This window comes from Cryptotermes secundus, unplaced genomic scaffold (genome assembly GCF_002891405.2).
Source record: "Cryptotermes secundus unplaced genomic scaffold, Csec_1.0 scaffold131, whole genome shotgun sequence".
Lineage (NCBI taxonomy): Eukaryota > Metazoa > Arthropoda > Insecta > Blattodea > Kalotermitidae > Cryptotermes > Cryptotermes secundus.
Window position 1 is genome coordinate 1371248 of NW_019742552.1, and position 15136 is coordinate 1386383.

The 15136-nt window shown below is 40.8% G+C and overlaps 1 protein-coding gene across 5 annotated transcripts in view; it reads left to right on the forward strand.

Annotated features, from left to right (window-relative positions):
* Positions 1-15136, forward strand: part of LOC111873273 — a 68624-nt gene that overhangs the window by 27836 nt on the left and 25652 nt on the right. For all 5 annotated transcript variants that reach the window (XM_033755036.1, XM_033755035.1, XM_033755034.1 and 2 more), the window contains exon 3: positions 3193-3284. In XM_033755036.1, the coding sequence (XP_033610927.1) occupies positions 3193-3284 (92 nt within the window). The remainder of the gene's footprint in view (positions 1-3192; positions 3285-15136) is intronic.

The window sequence follows — 15136 nt, forward strand, 5'->3', positions numbered from 1 at the left end:
CCCCATCTTTGGCTCATGACCAGATATATATTGCTGTTTGACAGTTACAGTCTTGTTTTCATGGGGCGGTCTCTCTGACGAGAGGATGGGTCTGTATTTTGTATATGCTGCTGTCCCTTGCCAGCGCATGCTTTTTCTGGTCCCAGTCCTTTGGTACTCGCGACAATATTTTACTGTCTTAGATTTGAGACTTCCCTTTTCGTCGCCTTTTACGACCCGCAGAGTCACGGTGCAGGTATTCGACCCTGCCTCCGCACGGGTGTTGACTAAACTATAGACTTATCCTACATATCCTCGACACTGACCTCATAAAAAACACTGCTTCCAAAAGTTCCATTGTTGCGTCACGCTGCTGCTGTACGGACCGCGTAAAGAACACCGCTTCCCAATTAGTTCGTTGGTGCGTGTTATGAATCTGTTGCCTATCAACAGACGTTGTTTACAGAGTCATGACTTAGCAACGAGTCTACTTGCTATAATATAATGTTAGCGGACGAGCATGAATTACGTCTTTGAAGCATGATATTCTTCTAAATACTGTTGTCACAAGATAGAGTGTGACTATAGACGGGTTTTGGATTGCTAAATCGATTCTTTGCATACTTTGCGTATGTACTTGAGTTGAAAAGGGTGACATGAATTAGAGAACTTTGGACATGATTTATACAAGTACACTCTTTGAAGATCCTTATTTTAGGGTTTGATCACTTATGATTTATATGAATCCCTTTCCCTAACGTTATTGGTGTATTCCTTTGAGAACCCCAGTACAATTGAGGCCGTGCTATAGCTCAAGTGGTTAGTCGCCGGCTTCGCACCACAGCGGCCCGGGATCGAGCCCAGGTCAGGTCATGTGGGATTTGTGGTGGACAAAGTTGCACTGGGGCAGGTTTTCTCCGAGTGCTTCGGTTTCCCTTACCAATTATCATTCCACCAACTCGACATTCATCATCGTCTATAATCTGAGGCTGGTACAATAAGCTAGTTAGTGGCTGATGTACCAAGTGGACTCAGTCTCACACCACCCAAAGAAACTAAAAAAAAAATAAGGCCGCAGTAAAATTGGATATTTGTATTTGTGGCTGCAGAGAGAGAAAATAACGAACATCACAGTTTTGAGCCTCACATTTCAAACTCTCTCTCTCTCTCTCACACACACACACACAAGTTTTTAGCTTCTGGGTTTTACGCAAAACGTAATTTGGCGACCATGTTTTAACCAATTAACACTTTCAGGTCCTATGTTGAACTCAGTTTGATAACCTATGCGATCATATTAGTAAAATGTAAAGACAAGTAAATATGTTAAAATTTCCTCTGTTGATATGAGAGACATGGGATTAGCTAAATGGAAGGGTAATATTAACATAGATCTTAAATAAATATAATGAGAGAATGTGGACTGTAGTCATCCGAGTAATGACGGCTTCTTGTGAAAATGTAATGCAACTTTGAGCAAGTAATTCCTTGACTAGCTGAGATACTACTCATATTAACTGTCAGAAAGGTTACAAATCAGTGGTGTTGTATCTGTGATGTACAATATCTAAATAAATTGACCTAAATGGATGAGCCTACCTTATGTTGATAAAGTCAATATTCAGTATGTCATTACTGTTGTCCCCATGTTATTAGGGTTATAATTTTTATTTAACAAGGAGTCGGTATTATTCCCAGTTATTAGAAATTAGTTATAAGTTTTGTAAAAAATTAATATATTAGGTGAACCACTGGATGGCTGGCCAGAAATGGGAGGTCAGAGTCGCGGCTGATGTCTTGCATTCCTATGTCATCCGATTTCACGATATTTTATAGAAAATACTTATAAATCAACTGTACAGTACACAGGCACCTCTTTTGACTAGTAGGTCGATGGGCAGGAAAGAATTGCCCACCTGAGGGGTTTTTCTGAGCAAGCAGCATTTCTAAGTGTTGCAAGAAGGTTTTGATAATTTTTGAGGGTCAGGATGTAGAAGCCGTTCTGGGCATTTGGATTCAAGCTGTCATTCATAACACTCGAACTTGAGAAATGATGTGTTGGACAGTCCTCTCGAGAGTCCCGGCCATCTTCATTCTGCGACTTGTCTGATCACGTAAGTAACTTACCTGTGTTCAGCTCACTGATTGAGCGTTAAGATGCGGGATCTGGTTTATTGATTACCTATTAGGATGTAAAATTTGATTAATTGATTTTTAGGATATGAACTCTGGTTGATTGATGGTTGGAGTATAAAGTTTGGTTTGTACCATGTAGGTTTAATATAAGATGTAGTAGATTTTCAGGAGTGAAGTGGAAGGCTGTATGTCTATAAAAGGAAGGCTGCCTGTGTTTAATTATTGTATTAATTATATTTTTCTATTTTTGTTCAGTTGTTTGTTTGGTTATTCTGTAACTATGGGCTCATGGGATGGGGTAAGAGTTATCCACAAACTTCCGATAGTGGATGAATATAGTCAGTGTTCCCTTGGGCGCTACAAGAAATTGGTGACAGAGTTTTGGGGGCATAATAAAGTGGTTGGCAGTGGCGAGATATAATGAGAATTTGCGTGTGGCACTGTGCGGCGCAACATTATGTTGCAGTCAAATAGAGAACAGAATGTTACAATTTTGAGATGCAGATGGAGCCAATGAAACTTAGTGTAGTGTCATGCCAAACTGCATGAACACAACAGCATTAATAGATATCAGTCTACCTACTCCAATACTTTGTTGCCCAGAATCATATACCAAAGTGTGCACCCTTAGACAGTTCAATTTCAGTATAGTTGACCAGGGAATTTCTGCCTCCATAAGTGGATTGATATTTTTTAGTTACTGATAATATGTTTAAAACCGTTGTAATGATTTGCTGGTGTGGTCACAACACTGCTGGAGTCCTTTGCTTGCTGGCCAGTTCATGTGGGAAATTTATATTGCTTCACATATTGTAAATTCAAGCATGTTCTGACATGTAAAAATTGGAGTGGAGTAGAACAGCACCTTAAACAGCGAAACGTTTCATATCTTTTGGTTTGAAACAATCATATTGACATAACAGTAATGCATATTTGTGACATGAAATGGAATTTTTAACAAATGTCAAAGACATTTAATAGAGAATTCAGGATAACCAATTGACGATGCTTAAGGAAGTGGTAGCCAACTACTCGTACATCACAGTAGAAACATGTAAAAGTGGTTTCCTGTTTCAGGTCGGCAATTGGATGGAATTTGGCACACCTCAATCGTTGCTTATGGCAGGGAGTATTTTTTTGGATCAGGAGGAGTACAGAGTTGCCGACCGGTGAGTCTGTTAACTAATAGTTTTTAGAAAACCGTGCACTTTTTTCTGATCATTAATGGAGATAATTATAGTCTCAAAGCCTTTGAGTATATGCATTGTGTTTGGGGCAGAATGTGGGTTTTCCACAAAAATATTAGTAATTATATGTTTCGTGTTTGCTAATATTAGTTTAAAGTAAGTTAACAAAAATAAAAAAGAGAAAAAAGAAAGACGAGGCAACCAGACGTTCCAGATGAGTGGTCATCATCATTTTTAAACAGTTCTTTTTTTTTTCATAACAGAAAATAAGCTCATAGTACTGTATATCATTGTGTCCTTTATTTTTTTGTCTGCCTCACTCACATAACTTGTGAAGAAATTTACAGGTTTTCTTGAAACCTGATGTTATATTGACATGAGATCAGTACATGTTTGTACTTCTTCTATCATCTGTATTATGAACATGCTGATAGTACAACCATAAGATATGTAACAGGTTGTGAAAGTTACGCAGGGTAATATAAACCAGCAACATGGCGACCATACAAAATGTTTATTTAGCTTCTAGCTTGACTGTGAAAACTAATGGGTCACTACAGGTATACATGTGAAAGTTTATATGGAGACAGATCACCCACATACCTATGCATTCCATATGAATCATTTTCTTACGTAATTATGTTATGAGTTGCAAACATGAGGTGTGATAGCTCATACAGAAAAGTGACTGGCTAAGGGCTACACAACTAGCCTTCTGTTCCCTAATAGATTCGTTTCTTTGCCATCATGTCCAGACCAACTCTGGACACCACCAGTCCTCAATCCAAGTGGCTGGAGAGTCAAGCTAAGCGCTTACCTCTAATGCTAAAATTAAGAATGAAAGGAGATTTACCTCCTTTCCCCATACTTCTACATTGCATGGTTTTTGAACAGGAAAACAGGATATAAATCCTAACTTAGAGGTTACATGTGACAAATTTATCATGGTTGGAATATCTATGCCTAGAAATGGATTTGTAGATTGTGAAATGGTAATGATTAATTTGTACTTCTTTCTGATCTCACTATATTTGTAAATATTGCCATGTATGTGTTACTGTAGATGGGGTTGGATTGGTGAAGAGATTTATTGACCATGTACAGATTGAAACTATAAATAACTATAACAATATCACTGTTTTCACATTTTACAATTCACTAGAGCACACAGTCTAGTCTGTTGCTAGACGATTCCTGGTAATGGCTCCAATCGTGGTTATTCATCCTCTCTTCACAAACTCCCACACAGAACAGATGCTTACCTTAATATACAACAATAAACAAACTCCGTGGCTTTAGTCCGCAAGCGAAATGTACCGACCGAGCGACCGCCGCTTGTTGTCGTAGTTAGTGCCAACTTTAGTGGATAGAGGGTGTCACGTGGTCAGCCCAGTGAATCTCCACGGCTGATAATTTCGGTTTTCTAGACCGGAGCGGCTACTTTTCCTTTCAGGTAGTTCCTCAGTTATCTTCACGAGGCTGAATGGACCTCATTCCAAACCCACTACTTCTCAGAAAATCTGGTAGCGCCTGGAATCGAACCTGGGACCTCTGGATCTGGAGCCAGGAACTCTGGCCACAAGACCACAGAGACGGTCCTCACCTGACTATGTCAGAGTCAAAGCTGTGTTGCGATGAACACTCAGTCAGCCAGTCTATCTTGGAATGAAGCACCCATCTGGGGCTTAAGACCATATCTTTATTACTGTCAAGACAGTTGGAAGCTTGTTGATGTGGGGAGCTCTGTATGACGAGAGGATGGGTCTGTCATTTGCCAGAGTCACAGTCAGTAGTAATAAGTCTGTTGTCAGTATGTACAATATACATTTTATATGTTATTAAATGTATGTGTATAAAACATACGTGGTACAGTCATTAAGTTCGTGGACTGGTTTTATCGCGTCATATTGCAAGGTATTCGTATACACTTACACGGATCCACATCGACCCCCAAAATAGTCACCGTTGGCTGTTATGCAAGTGTGCCAACGTTGATATAGCTGCTGAAAACATTACTGAAACATATTGGCAGGAAATTCCCGTACGGCATCTCTTGTGGCATTGGCGACCTCCTTGGATGACTGAAATCTACGACCATGTACTAGCTTTGCTTTCAAGCGGTAAAAGAGAAATAAATCGCATTGTGCAACATCAGGTGAGTACAGAGGTTGTGGCAAAACAGTGACCTGTTGCCTTGCCAGTTCCTCTTGGACAAGAACAGAGCGATGTGCAGGGGCGTTGTCGTGCAGCAATAGCCAATTCGTCATGTTAAACGTTTTGCTAGGGGATTTGCCTAATTTTTGGCAGAACTTGATGTTTGCCCGTTGTTCAAACTGCCATATTTTCGATTTCTTCCACTCGCATTTAACTGCAGTTCACAATAGAGACCATAGTTTTGCTTACACTGTTTGCACACAACTGCCTCTTGCTGTGATGAGAGATGAACTGCCAGGGCATCATATCATGCCTCAACCTATCCGCTGTAGTGCACTGCAACAATGCTTTTTGGCCAGTCTACGAACTTATTGACTATGGCAATACAAGGGCTCTGTCAGTCCAGGCTCAGTACAGCAGATCATGCCCTATCATTAGTAGCTCCTACTACAGTGGCAGTCTGGTCACTTGAACAGTCATATACTTGATCACTGCCAGGCTTAAGCCTCTTATATTTCCTGTGTCTGGATTCGCCTTGTCCAGTGTTATGAATATTTGCGTTTTCATGATTTTGTATTACTTCTGCTTGTTGCCTGCATAATTTTGTTATATAATCATATATGTACAGAAGTTTGAAAGCCATATGCAAATTGCAAATCGGTATGGGCCTTGCAAAATTTCCAGTGTTGTGGAGAACTTTGTTCTGCAGGCACTGCATTTTCAGTAGATGGTTGTCTGCTACAAACTCCCAGGTGGGACAAGCATAAGTCATGATACTCTTAATGAGTAGGGGCACGCTATAGCGTAGTAGGTTGAGGCACTATGCTACTAGCCGGAAAGTCGTGGGTTCAAGTCCCAATGAGGTCATTTGATTTTTTTTTTTCAATTGACCTAAACCTTCCAGCCATACTATGGCCCTGAAGTTGACTCAGCCTCTGACAGAAATGAGTACCAGGAATATTCTTGGGGGTAAAGGGCGGCCAGCACGTAGGACTGACAACCTTGCCACCATCTATGAGCAGATTGTCTAGAAAATGTGGGAACCTCAACGTCTCAGAGCCCTATGGTCCTCCATGGCCTGTTACAGGGATACCTTTACTTCTATTTTACTCCTAATGAGTGCTTTGTGGAGGGTCACTTTTATGTTAGCACTTAATCACTCACTTTTGAATAGGGAATATATTATAATAAATATTCTGAAGGCCTTGGCTTTGTTCATTTCTATGTGCAATCTCCATGCAACTTTCTTATCCAAGATTACACCAAGATACTTTACACTATTTACAAATCAAATATTTCATCCACCCAGTGTAAGATGGAACTCAGCCAATTGACGACTGCAAGAGAAGTAAATCCCCTGAGTCATACCTTCCTTAATTTTAATATTCCATAGCTCACACCAGGTCTCCCTTAACCTCCTGGTTATAACATCTCTTCACGGACCACATAGAAAACACAGTTTTTCTATTGTTGCATGCATGTATGTTGTGGCCATTACCTAGCAATAACTGCTGTTTACAGAGTCACCACTTAGCAACAGGTCTATACCCCACAATATAAACGTTTGGAAGAAATATGTGTCATGGGGGCATCCTAGCTTGTTTTGGTAGAATTTCTGATGTCAGATTTCATCAAAATGTGTTCAGAGGTTTAAAGGCGTAGTCCCTCAAAGTCATCCATGAAGGTTGGAATCAGCTTCTTCCAAACTCCTATTAATGCTGATATTTTGACCTCCTCCCATGAATCACGAATGTTCTTAATGACATCTAGAATGGTGAACGCTTTTCAGAAGGTTTTCAATTTACTTTGCCAAGATTCATCAGAGGAATCACTATCTATGGCCTTGCGAAATGTATTTCTTAAATAATGAGACTTAAAAGTAGAAGTAACTCCTTGACCCTTGGGCTGCAGAATGGATGTTGTGTTAGCAGGCATGAAAACAACATTAATCTCGTTTTATATCTCCATCAGAGCTCTTGGGTGACCAGGTGCATTGTCAATGAGCAGTAATATTTTGATATATTGAAATAGTAATAATGAAAATGTTTTGAATATTGCAAGAATTGCCAAAATGTGACACAGGGATACAAAATGAGAGCATGCTGTTGGAAAAACGGCTCCAATAGACTTGCTCAACGTGGGGTTTCTACAAGCCTTCAGAAGGCTTACCCTCGTCAGTTCTCCTGGCTTATCCACTGTACGAGCATGTCTCTCTCTCTTTCTCTCTACATACACACCCACACACACAGTTTACAGCAATTCACAATGATGCGAAGGGCGTTTCATATATATAATGCCTCCTATTTTTTGTGTTAATGTGTAACGTCTGAGCTGGATGTTGGTGGTGCTGTAGTAAAGGTTGACCCTTCCCGCCAATGTACCCTTAATTTGGTTGTCATGCGACAGATAGCGAAAGCAGAGGAGTCTACCAAAATGGCGTCTGACATGGAAGTGTGTAAGGAACAGAGATGTGTTATTGATTTTCTCACTGCCGAACAAATTTCACTCATTGAAATCCATCGACACTTGCTAAAGGTGTATGGAGACGATACAGTGGATGTCAGGACAGTGGGGCGGTGGGTAGTGCGTTTCAACAGTTGCGAAAGTGAAATACACAACAAGCCACGCCCTGGGCTTCCCTGCTCAGCTGCCACTCCTCACAATGAACAGCTCCTCGATCAGCTCATCCGTACAGATCGCCAGATAACGACCAGGGGACTGTGTGCACGGCTTAATATCGGCTGTAATGCATTGGAAACGATGTTGGGGAAGCTGGATTATTGCAAAGTTTGTTCCGGGTGGGTCCCGCGGATGCTTACACAGGACCACAGAACTCATCCAATGGAAGTCTGTCAGGACCTGTTGCACCAGTTTGAGGCTGAAGGTGACAAGTTTCTGGACAGCATCGTCATCAGAGATGAGACGTGGTGTCACCACTACGAGCTGGAATCCAAAACACAGTCCATGGAGTGGCAACATCCAGATTCCCCAAGAAAAAAGAAGTTCAAGACACAGCCATTGGCAAGGAAAGTGATGTGCACAGTCTTTTGGGATAGGCGGGGTGTGATTTTGTTGGATTTCCTGAAGCCTGGTGAGACTGTCAATTCTGAACTCTACAAGACGACGCTGAATAAGCTGAAAGCCCACATTTCCGGAGTCAGGCCAGAGAAGCAGACAACCTTTCGCTTGCAACACGATAACGGACCCCATACCAGTTTGGCGACCACCGCGCACATTGCAAAGTTTGGCTGGACTGTCCTACCACATCCACCTTATAGCCCCGATTTAGCACCTTCAGACGTCCATCTCTTTGGGCCTATGAAAGATGGACTACGTGGGCAACATTTTCCAGACAACGATGCTGTCATTGCAGCTGTAAGAAACTGGCTAGCCTCTGCTGGCGCAGACTTTTACGGTCGTGGCATATAGGCTCTTGTTCATCGCTGGCAAAAGTGCATAACGAATGGTGGTGATTATGTGGAAAGATAACTGTAAGTAGCCGAAATCTTGCTCTATTTAACTGCGTTATTATGCTTTCTGTATCGGTTGTAGTTTTCATTAAAAAAAATAGGAGGCATTGTATACGGAACGCTCCTCGTACATGATTTGGTGCCGAAAGTCACAGTCGAGTGCCTGGCTCTCCAGCTTCGCATTCGGGAGGTCCTATGTCAAATCTCAGTCTGGAGACCAGCTGTCCTAATTGATAGTATCATGATATTCCTCAGTCTGTTAAATAAACAAAAATAATGTGATGTGGTATGCCACAAAATGTTTAACCTTGTTCAAGTGTGCCCCTACACGGAAAAGGGACGCGGTGGCGTAGTTGGTTGAGGCACTATGCTACAAGCCGTAGGGTCGCGGGATCGAATCCCGATGAGGTCATTGGATTTTTTTTTTCAATTTACATAATCCTTCCAGCCGCACTATGGCCCTGGGGTCGACTCAGCCTCTAACAGATATGAGTACCAGGAATATTCTTGGGGGTAAATGGCCGCCGGCGCGTAGGGCTGACAACCTTACCGCCATCTATGAGCCGATTGTCTAGAAAATGTGGGAACCTCAACGTCTCACAACCCAATGGCCCTCGAAGGCCTGTTATAGGGATACCTTTACTTTGTCTTACTTTTTGACAGGGGTGTCTGTGTCCATAAACTTAGTAAACCTGAAAGCATAAGGCGCGCTTTTGGGGCGTTCGTGACGAAAATTTGCAAGAATGTGTCTATTAGCTTATTGGTATCTGTCCGTTTTCCTACGTACATTGCGTTTGCATAGCGTTAAAGTGTATAAAACAACTACAGCAGCAGCAACAACAACAACAAAGCATGCGATTTACACGCAATGAATGATGCAATTTTGTGTAATAACACAGAGACTGAATAATGTAACATCTGAAAAGAATGCCAGGAATGGTTATGTGATATGACTGTGAAGAGTACTGCTATCTGGGATTGAGGCCGTAAGCAGCTGAAATCTCACATGACGGTTCCTGTAATTCTTTATCAGACATGTTACTATATTGTCCATATCTAAAGTAAAATTGAGTCTTTCACTGGGTATAAATTAGTTACTTTGTCATTGTTATATTTTAGTACACTTCAAGCTTGATAGAGCATATCTAATGTTGAGAAATATAGAATATTCCAGGGTAAAATGGATAGTAATAAATATTTGAAAAACAAGCTTTATGAAAGGTACTCGTTGTCTTGAAATAACCTGGAATGCATCCAAATAGTGATGCCACATAGCTTGCTTGCTTATGTCCCTCCCTCGCACGAAATACGCAGCAGTGAAGCTCTTTGTACGTTTATCTACGTATTATAACAAGAGAATGTGTAAGACCCGCGCGTTGGGATACATAGGTTTTCCAAACGTGTGTTGTTTCGGACCTTTCATGCAATGAATGTTTACATAAATCATATTTATGAGAATTACACAAAATTCGTGAATTCCCGATTTACAGAATACTAGGGTATTTACCACTGCTCTGTAGAAATTGAGGAATACCATCTCGAAGCGTCCATGAGACTTTTCAATTCAAGCTATTTTAGCCGGTGACGACACAACAATTGGCTTTTGGCATGGTTGCAGCACCCAAAATCAGCGTGTGGCTAAGTGGCTAATGGTCATGAGGAAAATATTTGAGCATCATTGGTTTATTGGGTAAGCATCTTGGCGTGAATGCCACATCGAAGCCACTTTAAGCATTAGTTCTGCCCCCGTAAATATGAGTTGAGAGAACAAAAATTTAACAGGAGGTGCTCGTATTTCCATGGAGTTTGTATGTGTGTGTGTGTGTGTGTGTGCGCGTGTGCGCGCGCGCGCGCGCGCGTGTGCATGTGTGGTGGTGCCTTTGGTTCAGTGTATTTGGTACTGTTAGATATGCTGTATCTTTTTTTCAATTGGAGAAAGCAAATTTTTGTAGATTCTATAGGGTTCTGACGATGGTGTATAGCATACAGTAATTCTGAAACATTTTTTTTATTCTCTTTGTATTTCAGATATAGGCTTACAGATTTATGATTTGCAGTTCTGTTTGTTTGATGTCTCTGGGATGTTTTGCCTTTTTTTTTTTTTTAATTGCTTTCCAGCTCATTCAGGGCCCTGGCCTCTTATTCAGTTCCGTAATCGTATTTCACAGACGGTAGACTCTTTGGACGAGCGATCAAGACATCTACCTAAACACAGGACAACACAAACACAGAATAAACACATACCAAAAACATCCATGCCTTGAGTGGGATTGAAACCCACGATCCCAACGTCCGTGCGAGCGAAGACAATTCATGCCTTAGACCGCGCGGCTACCGCGACCGGTTGGACGTTTTGCCCCACAGGTTAATAATAATAATAATACGGTAGATTCCAGGTTTGGTTTTCAAGCATTCATTCTAAACGTATAAATTTGGCAACCAGTATTTAGATGCATAATATTTTGAAACTTGTTCCATCTTGAAGATTATGACTGCAGTGTATGCCGAAATTCTGAAACAGTTTTGCGATGCAACTAAACCACGAAATCCTGAATTACATATAGACATAGGCCACAAAAACCCGAGAAGAATATTGTTTTCAAATTTTCTAGCCATTTATTCTGAAAGATTGCTTGTTCCGTATTGTATTGGTATGTCAGCATGTTATTTCCAGTTCTTCTCGAATACCTTCCTTATATAATGATCTATCACTTTATGTCCTTTGCCCGCTCAGAAGAAACGCGTTTCTGCGTTTCTCATTCTTCTTTTTGCCTCTTCCCTTAGCATCCATCATTCAGATTCATATCCGGAAACTGATATGACTGTTACTGTATAAAATCTTTGTAAGTTTATGGCTTTTCCATAGTAATGAGTAGGCCTAAATGAGCTATACGTGTTTAAATAAAGCGTTATATTCAGTTTTCAAGGCTCTAGCGGAGGTTCATATTTTACCTTTTCATTGGAGCAACTGTTAATATTGTGGGTTAGCATATGGACAGACTGAAGCATCTCGGAATTGCTTTCATTAGATCGGGAATATTACGAACCTGTTTTTCAATGAAAATCTGCAAGTAGAATTCAAGAGTTCTGTCTTCTGGGATATAATGACCTGTAGTGTTCTGAAAGTCGACCGACGTTTCGGAGGAACTTGTCACCTCAATTTTCAGGGCCAAACAATAAACCAAGAAAGAAAACAGCTTGAATGAGGTAGTAAACTTCTCTTGTTCTTCGACCATGAAGATGGAGACAACATGTTCCTCCAAAACACTGGTTGAGCTTCAACGGGCTACATGCTCTTATATCCCAGAAGATAGAATTGTTCATAATCACCGCTGTGAGAACCTCAGATCCGACATAAAGGTTGAATTGTTTCAGGTTTTAGTACTGTTGTTTCCTACGAAGGTGATCGGTCTGTGCGGTTGCTATTAAGACTGCAGCTTGAACAAGTTCCGTGCTCTTTGAAGAGCTGCTGTTAATGTTGCTTATAGTCAAAGTATTTATTGCAATTGCCTGATGATATATGGAAGTACATTATACTTTACTTGGCGATTCCTGGCGGCCCGTGTCGGAGATCGGGCGACAAACGTCCGTAATCCTGTTTAAATCCAGGGCACATGAATTTGGTGGACGTTAATATACTGCAAATTGATTGCCATAATTGCTAGAACCTTCTATGAAGTTTTACCCTTTGAGTGTCCTGCAATGCTTATTTTATTTCATGTACTTGTAAGTTATAACAATAAATAGTCACTTGTTTCCTGGTTGCAAGTACATTTACTGATGTAAAATACGGATTTTCCCCAGTGACACAATTTCGGCCCGGTTTCCACGCACATCATCAAATCTAACGCTACTATTAAAATTATATTACTCGAGGTAAAACATATAGACCTACAACAGTATTTTCTAGAAATCCCGACTTGGGAGTCACCGATGACATCTGAATATATTCATCTTTTAAATTTAAAGAAACTCGATATAACGCGTCCGTGTTGTAACTCTACGTCAATTTTAATCCCACGAAACTAGTTCAGCATCACAATTTGGCAAATGTTTTATCATAACGTATTGCAAGCACAATTGCGATTTTTGACAAAACTGGTTGAAGAGAACCACGGAACAAATCTGAAATTTTGCGTTGAAAGAGAGTTTAATTGGAAGGTCATTGCCTGTGTTTGAACTTCAGTATTGAGAGCAGTGCCAGGGTCGGATGAGTAAGTCGGACGATGGCTAGAGAATCGTGAAGCCAACGCTCCAGACTAAATTTGGCCAGCCCGGTTCTAAGATTAGTTCTCCTGCTGTATCCCATTCGGCAGCGTCTGCTCTACCCATGTGCGCAACTTCAGCCAAGACGAGCTCTGGCATCTTCACTAGTAGGAGAGAGGAGTTCCTTAATTTTCAGATTTTCTTAAAACGTTTTCAGTTATTGCATTTGTTTTCGTGTAAGTGGTAGCCTTATCGTAAAGGGGGAAGGTAAGTTATATTTTCTTTAAAAACCCGTTGGTTTTACATGAAAGTACGAAAGGGAGAAAAAAGCAGACAAGTACAAAGGCGCGCAGCATTTATAGTTTAGAATTTATTCCAAATCTTGTTATTTTCTGTATAATATTTATTGCTTTGTGCTTCCATGAGCTTTGAGCTCTACTACCACCCACTTTTACTTTCGCAAGTTTTTTCCTTCGCCGTTAATTTCTTTCTTTTGTACGTTTGGTCGAACTGTTGATATAGGGCACGAGGGTAGGGCACATAGTCCTAAATTTATTAAAATTCAAAATATCAGCCCAATTCCGAACAACATATTTCAAGGCAAGTCATTTTTATATAAAAACATAAATAAAAGCCACATTCTACTAATTCAGAAGACGCAGTATACGAATATTGAGAGTAGAATGTTTGGCGTAAAACAACGGATCTCAGCTCCGTCCTGAAATGCTGCATTTTTATAGATTTCATACCGTTTTCGCTACACTGTTCTTAAAAACATTGGTCCTGCAAAAATAAACATTAATTTTGTGGTGCATTGTTGTTATAAATATCTATTTATTTTCCAATCTTTCTGTATGAACTTCTAGATAGCATACAATTTCAATTAAGCTACTGGAAGTGTATTTAGACCCTTATGGTGTTGTGTGCCTGAAGTGTGTTTCCTGCATCGCTGATTATTCATATAGCTCTGTTTTGCAATTTGAAGGTGCTTGTGCTTTCCAAATTTCGACCCCGGAAAACCAAACCATACCTCAGATGAACGCGAAAATATTCAAAGTAAATATTCCTTATAACGTATGGGGCCATTATATCCTGAAGATACCGTATCATGTATCTTTTTTACTTAGGTCGGCATTTAGATGTTTCACGTGTACCTGCTATTTCATATTTACATTAACATAGTGCAGTGTACGAGTATGTCAAACTGCTTCGCGGTACCGTGGAGTTCCTCGAAGTAGTGTCAAGGGTTCCGCTAGAGAATCCTGTGTAATGACAGACTAGCTGAAGTATAATGCCATTGCCGTCACAATAGTACAGTTAACTTTATGCATTACGTAGTTGCTTTTTAAGTCACATTATACCTATTTAGTTAAACAACATTTTCAGTCACTAGATATACATTCACAACTTAACAGTGTATCCTAGTCGGCATGCGCTTCTAGGAAGTATGCGGTGATAATTTTGTGACAATTGAAATTGCTGCGGAATAATACGGCTTCCAATGCAGATTGCAGGCTTACGCTCAGATTTTATGAAGTCATGAGTAATAGAGTTTTGACGGCTTATCAGTCCCAGTGACATAAGTCTAAGTAGCATTGAATGTAGGAGCCGGGATAGCTCAGTCGGTATGGCGATGGTATACGGGCTGGACGACTGGGGTTCGATTCCCGGCAGGATGGAGGTTTTTCTCATCTTCGCATTGTCCAGACAGGCTCTGGGGCCCACCCAGCCGCGTCGGGGGACGTGAAGCTGACGACTCACCTTCTAGTGCCCCTATACTTTCACTCTCCTGTACATCTTCTTTGCGTGGTGCTTAAGTAATTGAGCACGGGGACAACCTTACCGTTTTACCTTTATCATTGTATGTTTAAAAGATAAAAAAAGGTAAAGCTGTCCCTGTAACAGGCCATGAAGGCCCTCAGGGGTGTATGAGGTCGAGGCTCCCACATCTTCTAGACAGTCGGCTCACAGATGGCAGCAAGGTTGTCAGCCTTACGCGCCCGC